Below are 23,845 nucleotides of genomic sequence, written 5' to 3'. Positions count from 1 at the left end.
CAGATTCATTTGTACACTCTCCTTTGATGCTTGAAAGCCACTTTGTGATGTTTGGTCTGCCATTAAATGTATTGTGCAGGGTCACAAATACGCCTTGCTGACCGGACCACTTTGTCAGAATCTTTCAACTGTCCAACACTGCACAAAGACAAATGGCTGTCTCTCAACAGTGACATCTAAAGCCAAAATTTGTTCCCAGATGTATATAATCTTTTAATCCATCTACACCTTTTTTTTCTCTAGCCAGTCGGCCCCTTGCCTGCTCCTTCACCACTGCAACAATGTAGGTTATGGATTTTCAATAACTGTAAACACCTTCTCCTGATGGATGAAGATAAGGTTAAGAAGTTTAATAATGTAATTTGCACAAAAAGTTTTAGTTTAATTTATAAATTATTTTGTCTTCATGGTCATTCTGTATATACACTTATGTAGTATATTAATTAAATTTAGCAGTTACATTTCCCACTGAAATGTATGGTGACATGACCTCTGAAATAAATACTTCAGTGCTTTACATCTTCACATAGCTTAAATATTTTCTAAGCTTCTAGCAATAAAATACTTTTTTGTAAATTTTAAGATAGACTCTTATTTTGTGTATTTCCTTTATGATTTATCATACAAGTAATGAATAGAATCAGTTGCCCACTTATATTTGAAGATATACTTTTTAAATTTAGGGTCTTGTGATACCATCATTGTATCACCAATCTTTATAGGTTTTTGAGAGATTGTGAAAATAAATATCCATAATTTTTATGACTGAATATACCAAAGGTTCTTTGTATAATCATTTTTGCATGAGTGGCTTTTGAATACTGGTGTCTTTATTGTTAATCTGAGAATCTTAATTACAACATAGCCTGTATCCTCCCCAGTTAGAGACAATACAGTAGCAGGATGATGAGAAGGGGAAATGCCTGATGGTTAATTCAGGTTACCACTGCCACTACCCCCACAGCTGGAATTCTGAATCCTGTAAGTCTGTTAGTCCTGTGACCTCCTGACGTGAGGTTGTTGCAGGGCTTGAGCAAGTACAAAGTGCATGAAAGCCAACTTACAGAACTGTGTTGTTATCAAACGGAACATGAATGAAGGGCCCAGACTGCCCAACGATGATAAATATTCAAGAAACACTGTTTGGATTCTTCTCCTCCCAGCTTTACTCAGCTCCTGGCCCATGTTATGTGTTCTCCTCGGCTGAAATGAACTTAAAGCCCTTCTGTGCCTCTGACTCTGCTCCCTGTTGCATTGTGTCTACTGAGTTAATGAGCGAGAACTCAGGACCTTGAATTGACATAGAGAGTGGATGTGCTGTTTATCATCACGAGAAATCAGCCCCAGGGATCGGGTAGAACGAAGAGCATTTTACCCCCTTTTTAGGTCCAGGTGGAGCCCGTGGAAGATTGTCTTCAACCCTGGGTCTGAGGCTTGAGCCCCGAGCTCTGTTCCTGTGTTACAGAAGATTGTCTTCAACCCTGGGTCTGAGGCTTGAGCCCCGAGCTCTGTTCCTGTGTTACAGGAGAGCTTGGGTACACGAGTGAGCAAGGTGCCTTGCCGCAGCTGTCATTGCTTGTGGCGTTACCAAAAGATTGCACTCGCTAAACCGTTTCCAGGACGGTAAAGCCATGTACTGAACTACTTTATATTCCAAACAGGTCATCTTATGATCTCAAATTTTTGTTTTAGGTGCAAAGATGGTTTGAAAGGCTTTACTTTTTCTGCACTTAGGTAAGTAACATTCTGTTTTTCTGTTGAGAGAAGGTTCAAGTTAACTTAATCTTTTAAAAAAGTGAGTGTATGTAATTACAATAAAGAGTTATTAAATTTTTTATTTATTAATTATTTCTTAATCTAAGTTTTTAATCTGACAACAGTTTTAAAAGTTGCAATAGTTTTTCTTTGCCTTCGTGGAGAGTTTATCAAGGGATTTGTTAGACTGAGTTGCAGGTGGGACTTGTGGACTATCAAGCACAGGAGACCCCAGTGCTCCTGGAGTGGTTTTTACCTCACCTCTTGGCATAGTAATTGGCCAGTTGTATATACTGTGTAAACATTAGTTATCACCATTATTGTATTTTATAGCTCAATGCATTTCCATGATGTAAGCGATTAATTTTTTACAACATTCTGTGAAGTTTGTCTGTCATGTGTTGAACGGCATCTCACTGCACAAACGACATCCAACCCCACATTTTCCCACTACCTGTCTTATTTTTCAGTGTGCACAGAGGACTTGCCTAGTGAGGTTTGGGAGGAAGGCGTTCATTGCAAGCATTACACGGAAAAGCCAGGGTGTTTTGTATCTTATTCTAAGGAGCAGAGGAGCTTGTACATGGGGGTCTGGTTCTAGCGCAGGGCTCACACACAGTGAGCGTTCAGATGCTGCCTCTCCATCGTTCAGGGGATGTGCGTTTGAGGCTTCGCTTTCGATAGGGAAGAATGAAGCAGAGCGCTGTTTGTAGAGGTGAATAAACGTGTCTGTTGGGGAACAGGTAGTTTTCGCTGGTGGAGCCGGAGTGTCAAAGACAAGGGTCAGGGTAGGGGAGAGACTGGTTTGGATTGGTAAGTGGGGAGTAGAGAGCTACTTAAAGAGTTTTGAGGGAGGCGAAAACCGTAACTTTGCAAGGTGAGTCCAGCAGAAGTAATGGGACTTTGGGTGACAGAGAGCTAGGGGCAGGAAGACAAGGTAAGTACTGGCACTTGTGGGATAATGGGAAGGTTGAAGAGAAAACTGTGCTTTTAATGGAAGAAGGTGAAGATTAGTGGGTGGTGCTTCCATCTCTTACAACCTGGAAGCCAACTGTGCAGAGGAGGTTGGCACTAACACAGAGACTGGATGGCATGACAGGAAACTGGTTTTGGATTTAAAAAAGCAAAACTTGAATCCACTGTGTGAGTGGAGTGTTTCAGTGGTGGAACACCTGCCCAGAGTGTAGGAGACCCTGGGCACAGCCGCCTGCCCGGAGTGTAGGAGGCCCTGGGCACAGGCACCTGCCCGGAGTGGAGGAGGCCCTGGGCACAGGCACCTGCCCGGAGTGGAGGAGGCCCTGGGCACAGGCACCTGCCCGGAGTGGAGGAGGCCCTGGGCACAGGCACCTGCCCGGAGTGGAGGAGGCCCTGGGCACAGGCACCAGGGGGTGTGGAAAGGAAGTGGAAGCTGTGGTAACTAGACTTCTGAAGCCGTGGTGCACATAAAATTTTTACTTTACATTTTTCATCAAGACAAAATGAGAAAATAACTTTTTTTTGCCTGTGTTCTTAAAAGATGATAAAGCATGCTTTTTAGACTGAAGATTAATGATAAAACAAAAAGATGATTTTCTTAAGAGAAATTATGCCTCATTTTCCTAAGATTTCCCAGATCCTTAGAAAAATCTTGAGACATTTCAGATATTTTTGTATCTCTTCTTCACATGCATTTTAGACCAGGTTCTTGTTTGGAATGTTTGCACTTAACTTCTTCTGTGTTTTAGGAACTGTTTGTTTTTGCAAGTTTTCTGCTTAAAAATAGTTGTTAAACTGCAAATTGTTGCATTGCTATGGTCCTTGTCCTTCTACTAAACAAGCTAGGTTCCATTTTAGCGTGCCCTATTGCCCAGTGATTACTCTTAGAGACTTAAAGATGACTTAGAGACTTAAAGATGACTTACCAAAAGTAAGATTCTGTTTTTATTGTCAAAAATAATGGGTTAATGCACATTGTTCTCGGAGTTTTTTTTTTTTAAATCATTACTTTGCGTGATTTTCTAATCTGCATATTCCCATTGTTGCCTGTCTGATTTTTATTACAGACACATGCAATGAGTTTATAGCCTGTCAAAAAATACAAGATTTACCATTAATTACAGAAGGGAGGGGACAGACATATACTTGTGGTGGCCAAACTTAGTATGACTTAAGTATGACTTCCTTGCAGTATTAACCTCTTATGAGAAAAGGATATTCCATGCCTGATGGATTTGAGGACGCTTGCCACTCTGGAATTTGGATGAAGGTGAATGGACGCAGTTGCCGTCGGGCTCAGAGGAAGTGCTCCTCCTATGTAGATTAGTAATTAGTTTGATTACTCTATCATGAAAACACTAATGAGTGAGTTAGATGCATCCCTGCCTTCAGAGTCTACGGAGAAGGCAGTATTAATTATAACTGTGCTGATATCACACGTGAAGGACCATATTTTTCAGTTGTATATTTCAGCCAGAACTAGCATGTTACTTTCCAAGCTGTAGATAGGAGTGAAGAGAGAGAATAAGGCAGGGAAACCGCAAAGAATACCACGACTTCCACGAAAAGGAAGTCCAATGCTGGGAGAGAAAAGTTAAGTGTTGTCTGTCTCACTGATGCCTTCTTTCCCCCATGGAAAGGAGAATAGCTGACAGTACAAAAGGAAGAGGGATGATGTTTTTAAAAGCAGATAAAGATATTTAATAGACATGCAGAGAGTTTATACAAGAAGATCAGCACTAAGGCATTTGGCATACCTGCTTGGGGACCAGTCTCTCAGCTCACTGAAGTTAACAGCAGTCTGGCCACTTGCTAACCTTGGAGTTTGCATGTAACTCAGTAGGTCATAAGCTGGTTCTCCAGGATGAGAATATCAAGATCAGCTCTGCAGTTTAGGAAACCTCCTCCGGAAATTTCGTGGACAGATTATCTGTCTGTGCAGATACCAGTAGAAGGCACTGGAACAGCTAGGAAGGACCATGGCAGAAGAGCCAGTGCAGGTGTTGAAAGGGGCATGGCTCAGTCAGTGAGACATCAGCCTCTAGACAGACAGCTCTGTGGTCGTGGTTGCTGACGGTGTGACTTCTGTGTTCAGGCTGGTCCCTCACGCTCACTCATGGGAAGTATAGTCCTGCTCTTGTGGCATGGGATCAGATGATGGAGCATTTCTAAAATGTCTGTTGGCACTGCCCCTGTCATGCTGTCTTAGTTAGGGTCTCTATGGCTGTGAAGAGACACCATGACCACAGCAACACTTATAAAGAAAACACATTTGATTGGGGTGGCTGGCTTACAGTTCAGAGGTTCAGTCCATTATCATCATGGTGGGATAAGGCGGCCTGCAGGCAGACAGGGTGCTGGAGCGGTAGCTGAGAGTCCTACACTTTGCAGGTAGCAGGATGTTTGCCCATTCTGTTTGTCCTATATAGGGCTTGGTCCGGAATGTTATTGGAGTAATATTGATCCTCTGTTAAATTGATAGTTTAGATTTAGTTAGACTTTCTGAAAGTTCACAATGTGGGATTTCCTTCAGAAAATCCAGCTGTTCTTTGTAACAGCAATGACTCCTACAGTGGGGTTTAAAACCGCAAATCTTCCAAGAAAGCTCCCTTCTCCAGGGTTAGCTGATGGTCGGAACATTTTCAGTTGTTTTGACAAACGGTCATGTCCTATGAGTTTGATTTTTCAAAGAAAAATAGGTAGATTTGAATGATAATAACAATACTAAGGATATGAAGACAGGTAGGTATTTCTGGTTGCTTTTATTCTTTAGTTACCATTATTTTTGGTTGCTGTTGTTTTTTGTTTTTGTTTATTTGTTTTTTTCTGAGACAAGGTTTCTCTATGTAGCCCTGGGTGTTTGGGAACTCACTCTGGAGACCTGGCTGGCCTCAGAGATCTGCCTGCCTCTGCCTCCTGGGATTAAAGGCGTGTGCTGCTGCTGCTGCCACTGCCACCACCCGGCTAAATTAACACTTTTACTGGGGACCTACAGTCCCTTCCTGTACAATGGACTTTTCCTAACACCACTGCTCATCTGGAAAGATACAGATGTAAGAGAGAGTGCACGGAAACCACCAAACTAGATCACTCCATGGGTGGAAAGAAAGATTTCTTTGGGGAAATAAAAAGCTGTCGTGGCTATCTCCTGGGGTGTAGCAAAAGGCAGAGGGCGGGGTGTGAAGGTGGGGAGACTTGTTGGCTTTAAAGAGAGCAGGTGGATGACTGGGATGGAGTTTGTCAGCTGAAACAGCCTGGAAGTTTAGAACAGTGCATATGTGGGGGTGGGGGTGGGGGTGGGGCTCCTGTAAGGGAACTTACAGAACCAAGGGTCCAGCGGAGCAGAAGGTAACGCGGGGGAGAGCAAACGGGGCTCCTCCCGGCACCCCGATGCTATTTAAGGGGTATCCTACCTCGCTGGGGCAGCCACGCCCCTGAACGCAGGGATTGGGCCAGCTGCCCCAACATCTCCCCCTTTTGTCTAAATAAGGCAGATTCAGAAATCAAATACAACTATATACAACGGGAACAGATCATATAAAATTACAAGAAGTAAACAATATAAGGCGAGGAGCATATAACAAAAAAAAATTTTTCTAATCACTCTACTTTGGGAAGTCTAAATAATCTAGAAGGTAGCTACCATTATCTAATCTTCAACCCCATCAAAGATCTTAGAAGGAAAGTAATATTATCAAAGCAACCAGGAAGCACAAACGAGAAACTTCCAAAATGTGCAACAGAAGACAGAGACAGTTGACTACCTGGACAACCACACGAAGTCTTGATAGCAATGTTGAGGCAACCAACTTTGGCTGAGGCCTGAAAAAACCTGACATACCATTATACAATGGCAAGGAACCTTTAGTAGAACTATCCTATCCTGTCTTGGCAAGATAAGACAATTCTGTTTTATCCACTTATGGATATTTCGTACTTTAGTCAGTAATGGAGGTATGGGCTTTTCTTTGCCCCAAGGCCAGTTCTAGAGCCAGGACCTCTGACACTACAGATAAAGTGCTAATAGAGGACCAGATGCTCTGCTGTAGGGGCCATGAGGGAAGGAGCGGCTCTACCTGACAAGTGTCTGAGGAAGGCCCAGTGTAAGCCTCTGTTTACACAATAACCATCTCTGGGTTTATTTCGTCAGAGTTCAGCCTGAACTGGGCCCAAGCTATCATTCTGGGGGTTGGGAGCCTACTTTGGACCTAATAGCCATCAGGTATAAGCTTAGTTTTATTCTGAATGAGACACCAATTCAGTTGTAATTATGATTGACTTGTGGATGCAAACTGGCCTGCTTCTCTTGAAAAACTTAAAGCCTGTAATACCTTAAAGATGTCCTGAGCGCCTCATAGAAGTCCTGTAGTATATTGTAGTCGATCAGTTGATTTAAAAATATTAGCATGCGCCGGGCGGTGGTGGCACACGCCTTTAATCCCAGCACTCGGGAGGCAGAGGCAGGCGGATCTCTGTGAGTTCGAGGCCAGCCTGGTCTACAAGAGCTAGTTCCAGGACAGGCTCTTAAAAAAAAAAAAAAAAAAAAAAAGCTGCAGAGAAACCCTGTCTCGAAAAACAAAAAAACAAAAAAACAAAAAAAGAAAAAAAATAGCATGTCAAGTAAATTCAGATTTTTAAAATCTTTTTTGGGGTATATTATAATTTTATGTAAGTCATGAAAATAATGTTTTAACTAAAAATCTCTCTACACTATGTTTGTATTGAAGTTTTTTTCCTACTGACTGAACAAAGTGTGCGACAAAGATGACTGACATTGTGCTCTCTCCTCCAGGTTCATTGTGGGGAAGGAAGAAATTCCCACACATTCATACTCACCAGAGACCGCGTATGCGAAAGTGGAGCAGAAGAGGGAGAGGCACAAGGGAAAGCCAAGAGGGATGAACATAATCACGCTGGTTAGGACGCTCGTGGATTCCATGTGAGCACTCTGTCCCGGTGGCCACATTGTCCCTGCCCCCATGTCCCCTGTCTCCCACCATGTCCCTGTCTCCCACCATGTCCCTGTCTCCCATGACCCTGCCCCCCATGTCCCTGCCTCCCATGTCCCTGCCTCCCGTGTCCCTGCCTCCCGTGTCCCTGCCTCCCACAGCCTCTAAATGCTGAGACCTGTATTTCCTCGTCAGGGGATGATGTCACTCTTTTGTTCCAGCAACCCCCATACCTAGAGCTTATAAAAGGGACATGATGGCAAGGGAATGCTCCTCATTCTTTCTCGCTGGATGGTGTCATCAGATGCCTTTAGTACAGATTTTCATGGATGCGAAACCATTTTCCGTTCATTCTGGGCAGAGTTAAGGAGGCTTGAGAAGGGAGGAGTCAGGACACATGGTTTCTGCTCCGTGGCTGTCAGACCACCGTGGGAACAAGAGACTACTTGCTGAGAGAATCAAGACGATACAGGAGGAAGGAGCAGACCTTGAGTAAAGGATGTTTCCTAGCAGTGAGAAGATTTAGGGCTCTGGGATGAACTGTTTATTTGTGTGCTATACAGAAGAGAAATCTGTACATTTCGAACATTCATTTTTATTTTAGCATAGACATTTAATAACGTACATTTAATGATTTAAAATAATGGCATCAGCCAATGAAGCGGACATGGCAATGATGTATTTTAGAGAGAACAGTTTGAGTAGGCAACATTGAGAGAAACGAGATCATTTGTAGGAAGAAATTAGGAAGCCCACCTTTGACTGTGACTTTGGACAAGTGAGGAGAGTACCATTCTTCAGAAGATCCTTGTCTGTTACCTGGGGTTGACAGTGAATGAATGGCGGGTGCGGAACTCCTGTTGGACTGTGTAGAGACTGCTGCATTTCTGATGAATCGGGTTTTTATCTTCATATTGGTCTACACTGTACGGAGAAGATAGGGGCGAAGGAAGGAAGAATGGGGCAGGACAGGTGTGCCAGTGAACTTAGTAAGCAAATGCAAAGCTAGGTTTGGGTTACCTGAGTGAAGCAAAGAGAAGCTTCCCCTTAACCGAAGTAACCGAGGGGATAAGAGGAGACCATGAACGGACGAAGCTGCCTGGCTCCTGGAGTCAGTGCTGATCTGGTCATGGGCGGCCATGCCCGAGCAGATACGGTCAGCCCACACAGGTGAAACTACTTACAGAATCATATCAAAGCGAAGCTAAAAGTTTGGAAGCAGCACTCTGTGTCACTGGGAGCCATTCTGAGTGTGCAAGGAAAGGTCACATGACAGCACAACTGCCTTCGGTGCTTAACTTGGCTGCTGAGGTAGTCCTGGTAGCAGAAGCCGGCCTGTCTTTGAAGAGGACGCTTAGTCATATGAAGAGCGATGGTCTGCACAAGGCCTCTGGTCAAGCTTCCAGCTTTAATCCCTCAGTGCTTGCACATGGCCAGATACGGCTTATCATTCCCATGACCTAGGGCTTATGTCTGAGTGACTGGTGCCATCGCCTTTGGCCAGGAGAGGCTGCCTGTGTGACCCAGCCGCAGTGCAGAAGTGGCCTGCCGAAGGTCCCGCTCGCACGTTAGCACATGGGTCGGAGAGAGGTGCAGAGCCGGAATGGCGCTCTGCAAGCTACAGTTGTACCCGGAAGACTCTGCGTTCCCACTGCAGAAACAGTTAGCTAGCCTGGAAGAAGTTATAGCGATTGCTTTGGAACTTGAACCCTTTAAAGAAAACGAGAGCGATCGGGAGGCATATTAGTAGTCCACTTCCATTTTTATGCCGAGGGTGAATGAGGGGTCATGGGGTCAGTGTCCCACAAGAACAGTAGTCCTGGCAGCAATGCTGATATGAAACACCATACTATAAGTGGTTTACAGTTAAATCACAAATAACCTGAGTCCCCACATGATTCCTATTTCCATATTTATTTTAATAACTGAATTTTGAATTCTGACACTTTATCAGGTTTCTTTTCCAGATGTTTCCTCTCAAATATAATTAGGTATAAATTCCTGCACCGGAACACAGTCTCATTATGATTTTGTTCAAGTGCTGGCTTCACGGATGATTTATACTCATCATACTCTGCAACAAGAGATTTAAAGCTCCCAAAATTTGGTGGTGTATATAGACAGCGTATACATATTTTTCTTATTCACTCATAAATAATTGCCAGCATCGTCTTTCTGTTCCACCACCGGGTACTTTAACTGTGATCACATGTTTTATATGAGGTGTTAGTGACAAAATAAAAATCACAGCCTCTTAACTTTGCTTCTGTGTATCATAAAAAAAGCTGAAACCATTTAGGGGGAAAATGATAGTCTTTTCTTCTATTGGTGAGAAAGTTTTAAAGAATTTTCAGCACATTCATGCACAGTGTGCACACATGCATGCGCAGGCACCCCAAGTGATGCATGATATGCATACGTACTATAGTTATAATTAGTGTCATTTCCCTGGTCTGATTCCAGATGCAAGCACGGACCAAGGCACAGATGCTGCAAGCATTACGAAGACAACTGCATCTCCTACTGCATTAAAGTGAGTTTATCAAGGTGTCTACCTTCTCTTTGTCAACAATAGGGACTTTATACTCAAGTAAATTATCAGTAGTCATCTCTAAGTAAAGAGAAAAGTTCACAGTAACTCTGCTGCCGTTTAATTTGTACTTGACTCAAATCATTTTTCTGATACTATCTTGCTGAATACAGTTTGCCGCTATAGCTCAGCATTAAGGGAGTTAACTGTGCCCACTTGCACAAATTCCCTGTTTTCTGGGGTCCTTGAGTAATAGTGCAAAACTACACTTCCTGCCTCCTGTCTCCTCTCTCATCACCAGCCCTGGGAAGAATGTCTGGGCAGGTGGCACCATCTGCTGCAAGTGCCGCAGTTTGGGATGTGCTCACATTCCAATGCTTTTAAAAAGTCACTGCTATTTCTTACAAAGGCTCTCCCGATGATGTAGAACTTAGGTACTGCCCCATATCGGTGCTCCTAAGCGGACTGCCAAGGCTCGATGCTGCTAGTGACACTTGACCAACTCCACACTCAGGATCCTCAGAGCTGTGTCTGGGGGCTAACACAGTAGAAGGCGTTTTCCTTGTGCCTTGTCCAGATTAGATTTCCTGCCTCACTTTCAAAGTGGCAACAACAAATAAGCCATAATCTGCTGGCTGGCAGAGAGGGAGAATTCTTTCTCATAACTTAGCAAGTGTATCCAAGGGGAGAATTCAGGCAGGGTGTGGGAGGTGATGCTGAACATTTAAAAAAAAAAAAAAAACAAACCATGAGTGAGAATTGCCAAGCAGTCAAAAATCTAGTGATTCTTTGAAACACATTCCAGTGCTAAGGACTTAGCAGTTTATGAAGTGAATGTTACATCCAAAAGTGCAAAACTATTTGGAGACATGCTGGAGAGGAGTCTCCACAATGAAAACACTTGGAAGTCTCTTGGTTTGTTTGTGTGAATGTCTTTCTATGTAGCCCTGGCTGTCCTGTACTCTGTATGTATACTTGGCTGACTCTGAGCTCGTAGAGGTCTGCCTTCCTCTGCCTCTGCTTCCTGAATGCTGAGATTGAAGGCTAAAATACTTGGGTTTGTCTCACTATGGTGGTGCCTTGCTTATGCCACGTGTGAGACTACCCCCCTTCGTAAAGAGGCCCACCGATTGCCGTCTCCTCAGCTGACTGTGCTCTCAGCCGCCGTCACAGGAGCTGGTTCTGTGCTCTCTGTCCAAACTGCGTGATGTGTTTTCATGATGGCATCTCTTCTGTGTCTACTTGAATGTCACATTCTTGGTAGCCTTTCTTCACTATCCAGTAAATAGAAATTGCTCTAGTGTCTGATTATTTCCTCCACAACACACTGTAATTTGTAATTGCATTCTTTTGCTCATTTGTTTTCTTTTTCCATATGAGGTTATAAAGCCTGACAAAAAGCAAGAACTTGGTCTTGGCTGCCATGCCCCCCACATCTTTGTAATTCTGGTTATGTAATAGTTAAAAAATATTGCCTGATGACATAAAGGTGTAAGTGATGGTTTTCAAAAATGTTTTTATTTTATTTTTTAAAAACTGAGTGAAAAGTTAGCCTGTTTGTCATCTCCAAATCACTACCATAATGTTATGGAGATAAAAGGATTGTTTCATTGTTGAGCAAATACTGGGTGGTTTGAGGAAGGCCAACCCGGGTGAATTCACAAATGACTGGCCTGTTTGATTTTCTTCTTGTCATTAGGCTTTAGGAAAGTCAATCAATTCTTTCTCATAGCAGTTCAGTTGTTTTCTTTTCTTAGAAAAGAATATTGTCACCTGGAAGATATAAGCCTGACCTTGAGGAACTTAGCAGGCAGGCCAAGGTCCCAGCTTGTGTATGTGTGTGGGTGCAGCGGGGGTGGGGGGGGCGGGAGACAAGAAATGGGAAGGCAGTGTTCAGTGTCTTCAAGCTCAGTTTGGTTCCCTGCAAAGCAACCATTCTGTTTTAGCTTCGTGTAGTAGATTATAGGAGTCAAGACCTATGTAGAGTTGCCTTTTCCTAGGAAATTCCTTATTTAAAAAATATGATACCAGAGCCACAAACAAAAAGTGAATTTATCTTCCATTTATTTAAAAATCCATGTTTATACTGATGATCAGACAGTTCCTATTAAAATTTCCCAAGAAAGTTGGTTTTGTTTACTATTTTGGGATTGTAGGGGTATTTCCATGCTTGTGTTTCTAAACTCACTGTGGCTATTGTCAACAAAATGTCAAGATATGGAACTTTCTCTAGGGCTTCATCAGGATGTTCAGTGTGGGCTACTTGATCCAGTGCTGTCTCCGGGTCCCCTCTGCGTTCAGACATCTCTTCACAGAACCATCCCGACTACTTTCGCTCTTCTACAACAAAGAAAACTTCCAGCTGGGAGCTTTCCTGGGAAGCTTTGTTAGTATATATAAGGTAAGCTTATCAGAAAAGAAGGGAAAATGGGAACTAAATAAGGGGGCTGGAGAGACAGATGGCTCACCAGTTACTAGCACTGGCTGCCCTTCCAGAAGACCAAGGTTGGGTTCCTAGCACCCAAATGGTGGCTCACAACCATCTTTAACACCATTTCCAGCAGATCTTGTGGCCTCTTTTGGCCTTCGTGAGCACCAGGCACACACGTGCACACCCACACACCCCTCCCACAACGTAGGAAATGGTCATACTCATAAAATGAAAGTAATGAATGAATAATTTTTAAGAAAGAAAAAGAAATGGCTTGGCTGTTGTTAGAATAAGATGTGTCTTAACTCAGCTTTTGTTTTAGCTGGTGGTGCTTTTTGGAGTATTTATAATTAGCTTAGCATCACCAAGTGTAAACAGTTTATTATGAACTCAGGTTGTAGAAGGTTGTTTACAGTGTTACTTAATATGCTTGAATTTATGCCCATATTGTGTTTATATATATTTTCAGAGATTTATTTTCTTTAGTTTCCAATACATAGGCATTCTAGGGAAATGCATATTTCCTAAGCAAAATATAATAATAGTCTGTGTAATTTTTAAAAATAATTTTAAACATTTTAATTTAAAACATTTAAGTCATTTTAAACATTTACTGCATGGTTGCTCATTTTTGAATATGTCTGACCTTTTTAGCAGGTGGCCAGACTTGGCCAATGCTGTAATGGCCTTCTCTCCTAATGCATGAGCAGTTTTGTAACGCTGTAAAATGGGCAATGGGGTCCTCTTTTGTGTCCACTCACAGTTCCTAAAGCAGCCAATTCTTGTCACTTCATTCTTCTGCCCCCTTTTGTGTGTGTCTGTAAATGTCTCCATATGTCGAAGCCCACAGCAGCACGTGCGTAGAGATCATCCTTGACACGGACTGTGGGAACATTGAGTGATGGCCTTCTGTGTAGTGGAGGACCACCAATGTTACTCGTTACCATGGAAATGTTTTCTCTTTGAATGTTAGTTTGTGAATTTAAATTCCGATTTTAAGGGGTGAATGATTGATTTATGTTGACTTGTGAACATGTTTCTAATTTTTGAGTTTCACCTTTGTATCTTCCTTTTAAAAGTTGGGTTTCCTTCAGACTGTATATAATTGGTTCCCTCCCCATAGAGATAAGATCTTATTCTGACCAGGCTGGCCTTGAACTCCCACCAATAGCCCCTTGCCTCAGTCTCCCAAGTTCTGCAGTTATGCAGATGAGCCACCATACCTCCATTTAGAACCTAATTTGATACTCTCTGTGATTTAACTGGGGATCTTAGCCTCTTTACATTTCAGCTATGTATAGTATAATCCAGTTAAGGTCATTATAACCTTGTTAGTTGTTTTGTGTTCTATTTTTTTCCTCATTATCCCCTTCTTATTTTGAGCTGTGTATTTCTATTGCTTAATATTATTATTCCTGCTGACTTAGCACTAATACTTATTTTTGTAACAGTGTTCTCGTTTGTTTTAGAATATTTTTGGACTTATAAGCTCAGCATTAATAGTATTATCACTTCATATACAATGTATTACACCGAACATTGAATTCCTTCTAACACATCTGTTGTACATTTCTCTTTAAAATGCTAAAACTCTACAGTGCATTGCTAATATTTTTGTTTTACAGTCAACTTGTTCTTTGAAAAGCCAGAGAGTAAATATTTTAGGCTTTGAGCCATGTGATCGCTGTCACAACCTCTCAGCTGTGTTTGTGTGATGAGAAAGCCATCAAGGCAGCCACAGGCAAGGTGTCCACAAGTGAGCATGGTGTGTTCCAGTAACACTTACCACACCGAGTTAGAATTTCATAGAATTTTTACATCATAAAATATTATTATATTATTCTACTTCTATTTTTATCCATGTAAAACTACTTTAGAAACCCAAACAGACCTTGAAACCTGGCGTGATAGCACCTGCCTCTAGTCGCTGTCCTCTGAAGGCTGAGGCAGAAAGAGTGATTGAACCTAGACATTCTAGAAAACCCTGGCAGCCCAGCCAGGGCTGCTGTAAAAACAGAAACCAAACAAAGAAACAAACAAAAGCCAGGGTTCCTTTCCAGGCCATAGGAAGCCACATGGAGGCCGTTTTTAGCTAAAGGCCCATAATTTGTTGACTCTTCTTTGGCTGACTGCAGATAAAGGAAACATGTCTTCTAAATTTATCCTTTTCCTCACTTTCTTTTCTTTTCTTTTTTTAAGCACTCCTCATTTCTGTTTGTAGATCTGAGCTTTTGTCTAGTGTCACCTTTTCTCTGGCTGAGGAGTGACCTTTCTGGTTGTCTGTGTCTGCTGCAGGTGCATTTTCTCTTTCCTTGCCTCTGCTGAGAGCCTGTGTCTGTGGTCCAGCAAACTGGCTTCACAGATGCCTGGTTCACCCAGTCCCTTGGCTTTGTTAAGGTGGAAATGGCCTTTTGCTCCAGGTCCCGTGTTTAGGGAGCTGCATTCATGGGCGGGCTTTGGGGAAGCATTGCTGCAGCGTGACATACGATCTAAGTGGATGCGGGGCTGTAAGTGCACTTCCCCGTCGTGGGTCCAGCTTGTCTTACACAGGATCGGTTGTTGAGAGAATCACTCAGGCAGGTTTTGTTCTCATGCAATTCCCCCTCTCCTCAGAAGTAACGTAATCAAGATGGCTGTGTTTTCTCCTTAATACAGGGGACGAGTTGTTTCCTCCGCTGGATCCGGAACCTGGACGACGAGCTGCATGCTATTGTGGCTGGTAAGTCAGTCATCCAGAGAATGCTCATTGTTGGAGCAGCCGGTGGTGGGATGGCGTGCAATCCTCCTTAGCCATTCAGCTTCTTCCTGCGTTGTAATGGCGTCCTTGTGAAGACCCCCCGCAAGCCTGTGAAGTTAAGTGGGTCGGGGCACACCGGCTCTCTGGTATTTGGGTTGGCAGCGTAATAACTTGAGTTGTCATCATTGCCAGGAATCTTCGAGGATGTGTCGTCAGAGCACACAAAGACAGTTATAAAAGTCATTCATGTGAAGTCCATGTAGAGTTCTTTACAAATCCATTTTCACCACTGGAAAATGACACATTTGCATTGTTAAAAGGCACTCAATTATTTTATAGAAATAAAAATGAAAGACCATTGTCTAGGATGTCATGTGTGTACTACTTAAGTTGGCTGAGTCTCAAAGAGCCCAGCCCCTGCCCCTTGGTTTTCCCCTTGTCCAGTGAAGGTGATGCTGTGCTCACACCGAAAGCAGTCTGAGCTCTTTAAGTTAGGGCTTCTTGTTATGCACTGTTTGTTCTCACCTTTGAAGATGACTGCTTTTTATTTAAAAACATGGGTTAATAATGTCCTGTGTTTTAGTGTCATGGGACTTGGTGCAGTCGTTGTGTTTTGTGCAGCTGGGGGCAGCTCTGAGCGCGCACCTTTTCCTATTTAAGTGAATTAGCGTCTCTGGTGCCCTCACCGTCTGATCAGTCTTTCCCTTGCCGTTCCAGGGTTTTTGGCTGGTGTGTCCATGATGTTTTATAAGAGCACAACAATCTCCATGTACCTAGCTTCCAAACTGGTGGAGGTAAGCACAGGCTCCATGCTGAGAAGTTCCCACAGATGCAAACAAAGCTTCTGTTGCTTCCTGTAACTGCTTGAGTTGCCAGAATAAGCTGCTCCCAAAGCAAGCCCTGGGTCTAGCCAAGTATTGACAGTTCCCCATCATGTTTATTTCCTTTGTGAGTCTGTGATACTCTGGAGCACAACACACACGGCAAAAGCATAGTATAAGCAGTCCTCCCCCAGCATGCATCGCGTACGTCAGCGCTGGTCACCGTCCACACAGTGTCTCTTCATCTGTACCCCGCCGTCCCACCACCCACACAGACTCGGGGTAAATACTTCTAGAAAGAAAATCGGTAGTACTGCCAGAGTACCAATTTATGCATTTGAAGAGCCTGTCGGTTCCATAACAGCATCATTAACTGTTTTAACTGTTTAGTTTCCTTCTTCCCTGAGGACCTGTGTGTTTGTGCAGTCCTCTGTTTAGCCCGTGCAAAGACTTTCTTAATTTATGTAGTTACCCCTCCCAGTTCCCTCCTCCTCCATTAGTTGTTTTCCCCTCCCCCCTCCTGCCCCTCCTTCCTCTCCTTCCTCTCCTTCCCCTCCTCCCTCTCCTTCCCCTCCTGCCTCTCCTGTGTCTCTCCTCTCCTCTCCCTCCTCCTCCATTAGGTGGTCTCTCCTCCACTTCCTCCATTAGGAGTTGTTTTCCCCTCCTCCCCCTCCCTCTCCTGTCTCCTCCTCCTCCATTAGGTGTTCTCTCTCCTCCCCCATCCTGTTTGCTTTCCTTCTTTGATGTGGAACTCCTGTCTTTCCTGTAAACTGTTAACTAGATCTAAAAGCTTGCATTTAAGCTTCATTTTTCCTGGAGAGCTAGGGGAGCAGAAATGTTTTATTGCCATATCGTGTCATGTTCAGAGCTACAGAAGTATGTAGTTGTCTTTTTGGTAAGCCCTAGTTTGATAGAGCCAACTGGAGGCTCCTGGTAGACTTTCAGCTCATATGTGCGCAGCTGTCAATGCTCAGCACTCAGATTCACTAGCTCATTAAGTTGCAGAATGGTGTGGGGGCACTAGACTACTCAGCACTACGAAGTGGGGGCAGGAGGTCAGAAGTTCAAAGCCATCTTTGGCTATATAGCAAGTTTGAAGTCAGCCTGAGCTACATGAGACTCTCTTTTTAAAAAATTACAGAATGAAAGCCCCTAAATGGTGTTATATGAATGTAATGACTTGATTCATTTTACATTTTAAGAAAAAAGACTATTCTGTAGAGTGTTTTCGAAGTAGGCATGAAGGGCAGTTAGAAGACCATTATGCCTTGCATGGCCTTGGGGGATGGTTGCAGGTTGGTAACCGTAATAAAGGAGAGAAGCGTACGTATCCCATGTGTTTAGGGCAGAGTTGGCCAGTGTTGCTAGTGGAAAGAAAGAGTAAGAAATAGTTCTCACCAGAGTGCAGGAACTGTATCTGCTAGGCTTATATTTTGTTCCTTTATAAATAAATCCCTTGCTCCTAACACTCTGCCCACATAGAGCTTGCACCATTAGATCTTCAGCGAATGATGGAGTAAAAAAGCCTAACAAAGGAAGCAGCAGTTAGGCATTTACAGAAGCATCCAGAAGAAATGACATTAGTGCAACAGAAATAAAGTCACTGCTGTGTGGACGGAAGGAAGGAAGCACGGAGAAGGCTTCCTCAGAACACTGATGGGAGGATGTGCAGGATCTGAGCTCTCAGAGGAAAGGCAGAGCATGCCCCCGGGAAGCTCACTCCTCAGTTCTGTCTTAATGCTGCTTCATTTTTAAACCAAACATAATCTCTTACATTCTGCCTGATTTGCAGACAATGTATTTTAAGGGCATCGCGGCCGGGAAGGTTCCATATTTTCCTCAAGCAGATACTATCATCTATTCCATCTCCACAGCAATTTGCTTCCACGCGGTAAGTACGGCTTTGGAGAGGCCAACAGCAGTTTCTGTTTCTGCTTTTCATTAAGCTGCTGGGGACATCGGAGCCTAGGAACACCCTTGTTTGTCATGCTTCCTTCTTGTTGGTTTGTTTTCTCAGCAGAAGAGCTGGCATGTCTCAAAGCACTGAATGTGTCAATGTCCCAGGCCCTGCTTGAAGAACAGACCAATATTTATGTTTAAGTAGCGTACATGGGTGGGTGAATTCATAGCCCTGTATTGAAGGTAGAACACCCTGATGTAAGTGTCCTAACTGGAGAAAAGAAAGCTTCCTTAAATATGAATATACTCAGGTGCCTTCCCGGACACTCCATGACATTCCTCAGGAATGACGCAGATGAGACAGCTTGAGTTCTCTGGGTCTGTCTCATCATTCTTGTAGTGGCTGGGTTAAAGGTCATTGCAGAATCCTGTGTGTGTGTGTGTGTGTGTCGGGAGGGTCCTTGTGCTTGCTCTTCCCCACAGGGATTCTGTCAGATTGAAGCTCAGGAATATCAAATTGTCTGCTATCTCGTGGGCATTATTGCTTCCTGATAAAGATGGCTGCTGACCAGTTGTCATCTCGAAAGCAGACATCTACTTAAAAGCATGTTAGCAGACGTTCTTACAGTGACTTCTCTTAAGAGCGCGTCTTTGTTGTAGTCATCACTGACACTTTTAAGATGCACCAAATGTAGAGATGAGGACTGCTTTATTGCCTGAGCCTGCAGTATTGGTACTGACTGAAATAACTCTCAAATTGGATACTCTTAGGCTGTTATGGAAGTTCATAACTTGAGACCATCCTACTGGAAGTTCCTTTTAAGGCTCACCAAGGGCAGGTAAGTGATCAAGATATTTTCAATGCTTATAAAAAATGAATAACTCTATAAAGAAATGTCTTTGTCCTCTGAGGGAATATTCTTTCAGCGGTAAATTAGTTATTTATATGTAAACCAAATCTGACCAACTTAATAAGAAATACATCAGATTTCCTTTGTGTGAAAATTAAATATTTGACTATTGTTTTTATTACAATAGTTGAATATTTTACAGATTCTAGGTTAGTCTGCCTACTTGCTGACTGATGGGAGTAATCTTATCTATCTGTATATCTTTAAACTCTTCCTTTATTTAAAATATTTATCATGTTTAAGCTGGGAATGTAGCTCAGTGGTAAAGTTGCCTGGTAGTATTTGCAAAACGTGAGTTCAGACTCCAGCACACACATGCACGCACACACACGCGTGCACACACTCACAGTAAGTATATCCATTTAAATGACTTATCTCTACAGAATCAACTGATTTTAATTTTAGGAAAATTCCCGTTTTCTGTTGCCTCATATCGTTTTAATTTTCCTTTCGCCACCTGTTCCTCTCTCTCTCTTTTTTCCCTCCCCGTCCTCACCTCTTTAATCTTAATTGAGTTGTTTTGGAGAGAGATTTTTCTACTAGCAGACTGATGGGGTTGTGTTTCAGCCCTGGCACCTTCACCTCTCCTACCGTAGGACATGCGTTTACTCTCACAGCCTTCATTTTCTTTTGTTCTTTAGTAAAGTAATTGTACACTGTGGTCTGTTGTGTGTTGCTGTGAGGGATTGCCTGACACTAGGTAGCGTATATATGAAAAAGGTTCATTTGACTCTTGATTCCTGTAGCTGGAAGGTCCAGGCAGCACATCACTGTGTTATGGTAAGAATTCACAGGCTGTATCACAGTGTGGCAGAGAAACAGAATGGGGAAGGGCCAAGCATGCAGCATGGCTGTGCTCTGTAGTCTGTTCACATGGCAACTGATCCCTGTCTACAGGACCCATACCTCTGTAGTTAGTCCTTGATCAGCCTCAGTCAATCCTTTTGTGAGCATCAGGTCCTCTGTGATTTACTTTGCATCACGCCTCATTTCATAAAGCTTCCACCACCTCAGAGAGACCATGTTTCTCTATGTCATCCTTTGACGGACAGACTGCCTCGCTCTGTAGCACACACAAGTGGTTATTCCGGTCTGTGGTGGTGCTCAATATTAGTGGACACTAAGTCACAGCTCTCAACAGTGCCGTCAGTGTTACCAGCTCACACAGCAAATGCTTCCTTAGTGCCTTCCCTGTCCCAGATGAGCTTTAGGGAACATGTGGTAAGTACCTACAGATTTAATCCTTGAGGTGGGTAAGTTGATGTTCTGATATGGGTATTGAGAAACCAAGAATCACACAAAGGCTCGCAAGCTTGCTGTGTCACACAGTAAGTGAAAGAGCTGGCCTGTAAACTATCAGTGTGACTTCCGAATCCTTGCTCTTAGCGCTGACAGAATGTAGCTTCCTTCTTGTACTCTGATCCTTTCCTCATTGATACTTTTGTACCTGCAGGAGTTTTACCAGTGAACAGTTTGGAAGGGGCCTTAGTAAAGAACTAAAAGTTGTATTTATTGGATTTTGGAATACCAATTCTGGCCAGCGATTCAGAGTTAATTTCATTCTGCTATCTTCTCCATAAATGCAGCAATTCTGAACAAGAAGGGAGACCTAAGCGCGGTCCATCTGTGCATCAACTCAAATGTTCTGACTATTGCTTTATCTCTGGGGTTGGATAATGGTTAACATGGGCTGTATCTTTTTTAAGGGTTGCATTCTTTGTAGTGTGTGTCTGTGTGTGTGTGTGTGTCTGTGTCCATGTGTGTGTGTGTGTGTCTGTGTCTGTGTTTGTGTGTGTCATGGAAATCAGTCAATTCTCTTTCTCAACATATGATTCTAGGGATGGAGGTCATGTTGTCAGACTTGGCAGGGAGTCCGTTACCTACTACGTCACCTCAAACACCCATGGGAATATATGTTTACTCTGTTTTATTACAAATGGGAGAAACTGTCTGCTGTTTGCTTTCTAATCTTTAAATATTTGCATATTTGGATTGTTCTGTTATCACTGGGAGACACTAAGGTCTCAGTTATGAGAGCAGTTACATTTAAGGCCTTTGCTTCATTGGTAAATGTTCAATAGTTCATTGTGTACTTAGTATCCTATGATATTTTTCATCAGGAAAATACTGGCTAAGTCAGATTTTGTGTTTAGAACCATCTAATGTAAGGAATTCTGGACATATTTGAAATAATAATTGACTACTGTGGTTTGTGACCTTGGGGTCATCTTTTTAAATAAAACCCGCAACAGTGGCGCTTAGGTGTGAGGAACCCATGCAGTGTTTGAAACTGCCGCTGAGTTTCAGGGATTTGCCTTGCCAGTGCTTGAAAGCTAAGCCAGAGGATCCGCTCGCTTTGCTTCGTGGATGTTGCTCATGGTTTCTGAATTGTGTCCTCTTTCACAGGTTTGCACTCATGAACCGCAAAGCCCTGGATGTCTTTGGTACTGGTGCATCTAGAGAATTTCACGACTTCATCCCCAGACTAGACCCACGATACACAGTTGTCACGCCGGAGCTGCCCATAGACTTTTCCTGAAGATGACTGTAACTTACGGACTGTGTTTCACCATTTTCTCCCGAAGAGTTAATATGTTCAACACAGAAGGGGCCCAAGCTGAACCTCAGTGTTATTTCAATGAGATGCTTTTTCTTTCTTTCCGTACCAATCAGAAATACAGAAGCTTTTTAGAAAGGCATTGCTTAATAATTAAGCTTCCTCTGTAGCCAGAATCTGATTCTGGACCATGTAGTGTTGACATTATGATATATTATTGATTAAATTATGTCCACAAAGAATATTGAATAATCTATGTAGAAATATAATAATAAGAGTATACTTAAAATTACTTTAAAAGATGTCTTTAGTTCATTCCAATGGAATTCTTGGTCAAAGCTAAGAATATTTCTCCACTTTAGGATTTACAAAGGATCACGGGTACATGGATTCAATCTGTGCTTCCTAAGCTTTTGAATGGATTTCTGTAACTGTGGGGCATTGGAGATGCCGAGATCCCTCCATAGGCATTGCTGCTTTAGTGTGGAGCAATGAGGAGCAAGTGGCCGTTCTTATTTCAGGATACAAACATGGGTCTCAGACTGTTTGGGCCAATGTCATGGTGGTGTCCATGCTCTTTTGTTCAGCTGACAGTCCCATCTCTCATCGTGACCAGGTGGACTGTTCGGCAGTGCAGTGACCTTACCTGCCACTAGCAGGTTAGGAGCCGATGGAGACCAACATGAGCAGAGTGTGTCTGAGTATGCACAGGAGTGTTGTACCTGAATATTGCCAAGCAGACATCTAAAGCCAATCTTCACACCTTCCGCAGGCATATTACGTTTATTTTCCCTTAGTGACTCAGCTTGAACGCCGTTGGCGTTTTGGAAGGGGTTAAGATGCTATGGAAGAAAAGAGCTCTGGGCCAGTTTGACAGTTGGTAGCCTCTCTACTATCTCACCTAAGTGGGATGCTTTTCACCTAAAAATGGGAAAACGCAGTGATTTCTGCCCCTGCTTCCTGTCCATGAACCAGTCCACTCTGGAGTTAAGGGACAACCGATAGTTGGTGCTGATTACGGGAGCAGTCCAGGACAGCTGACTGATATGATCCCCGGGTTTTTCTTGGGAAAGCTGTACTTCTCTAGGGTAATAAAAGGCTGAAACGGATGGTGTGTCTACAGTTAATGTAGTGTATAGGAATTATCTTTAAGCATATAATCTTGTTGCTAAAACAGTTTCAGGCCGTTGTAAGTTATGCAGTACAACTTGTGTTATGAGAGGGATTGTAACCCAGACATTAAAATGCTTCATCTCCCACATTCAATTACATCACGCCTTGTATAATTCTGTTTCTGTGTCATCCTATCCTTGGGTGTTATGGTAAATTGAACCCTTACAAAGAGACAGAATCTAGTGCCACCATGTGAGAGAACCACTTTAATTTGGTCAGAATTTTGCATTGTGATTAGCTTTCTCGAGTGGACTTTCCAATTTAGTAATACCAGTGGTTGAAGGGTCATTTTGGGTTTGGACTTCAGCACTGATTAATTAATGCAGTTTTAGTCCCCCCCCCCCCACTGGAATTGAACTGACGATTAGTCCTGTGTTTACCTTTGAGAGTGAAGTTCTAAAGCACCAAGAACGCCTGACTATTTGCACCTCATTTTCTCCTCTCAGATTGTGTGTCTCTTGTATTTTTCCTGTCAGGTTAAAATCTATTTTAACCCATAAGTGATTACTTTCATTGGCATTGAGAGACTGTGATACTGAGTGATTAATCCTATTGAAATGTGCTGAAAATGTTTAGTAAAATCTTGCTTGTTGAAAAGGTGCATTTCTACGAGAGATATATATTTAACAGATTACACTCACGTTTGTATTTCATGTCAAATATAACAAGAAACAGCCACCATAAAGCAGAATAGAGCAGCGAATGTACAGCTTGGAAGGACAGCTCATTGGCTCACAGGAACAGACCGAAAACCACAGTTTGAATTCATGAGGACAGTGTACTTGTTCAAGCAAACGTGAAGAAAACTCGGTTTTGCTAAAGACAATCAAGTGAGCATCTTTCTATCTCTCACTAATCAGGTATTGACTGGCAGCTCCCTGTGCTCACATATAAAGGCAAATCGATGTCTCCGTTCCAAAACACGCTCGCGTTTTCACTGCCTTTTCAGTCTCTTTCAATTCTGAAGGTTTACGTCCTCCTCCAGCTTCTACCAGAACTGATTATCTTAAACAATGCTTCTTTGGTCTTCCCAGCCTCTGTGCAGAGTGCAGAGCAACCATGTAACTGTCACGCCGCATGTCACTATAAGTCTACAACTGGCACCAA

At 43.0% G+C, this 23,845-nt stretch overlaps 1 protein-coding gene across 8 annotated transcripts in view; it reads left to right on the top strand.

Annotated features, from left to right (window-relative positions):
• Window positions 1-22,851, top strand: part of Tmem135 (transmembrane protein 135) — a 234,757-nt gene extending 211,906 nt beyond the window's left edge. For all 8 annotated transcript variants that reach the window (XM_038313752.2, XM_038313746.2, XM_038313744.2 and 5 more), the window contains 9 exons: window positions 1,693-1,734; window positions 7,523-7,669; window positions 10,143-10,212; window positions 12,443-12,610; window positions 15,296-15,359; window positions 16,095-16,171; window positions 17,991-18,089; window positions 18,869-18,936; window positions 21,415-22,851. In XM_038313752.2, the coding sequence (XP_038169680.1) occupies window positions 1,693-1,734; window positions 7,523-7,669; window positions 10,143-10,212; window positions 12,443-12,610; window positions 15,296-15,359; window positions 16,095-16,171; window positions 17,991-18,089; window positions 18,869-18,936; window positions 21,415-21,547 (868 nt within the window). In that variant the 3' untranslated portion in view covers window positions 21,548-22,851. The remainder of the gene's footprint in view (window positions 1-1,692; window positions 1,735-7,522; window positions 7,670-10,142; window positions 10,213-12,442; window positions 12,611-15,295; window positions 15,360-16,094; window positions 16,172-17,990; window positions 18,090-18,868; window positions 18,937-21,414) is intronic.
• Window positions 22,852-23,845: the final 994 nt, after the last annotated feature.

The sequence above is a fragment of the Arvicola amphibius genome, chromosome 12 (assembly GCF_903992535.2).
Source record: "Arvicola amphibius chromosome 12, mArvAmp1.2, whole genome shotgun sequence".
Lineage (NCBI taxonomy): Eukaryota > Metazoa > Chordata > Mammalia > Rodentia > Cricetidae > Arvicola > Arvicola amphibius.
This window is presented reverse-complemented; position numbering and strand designations above follow the sequence as displayed.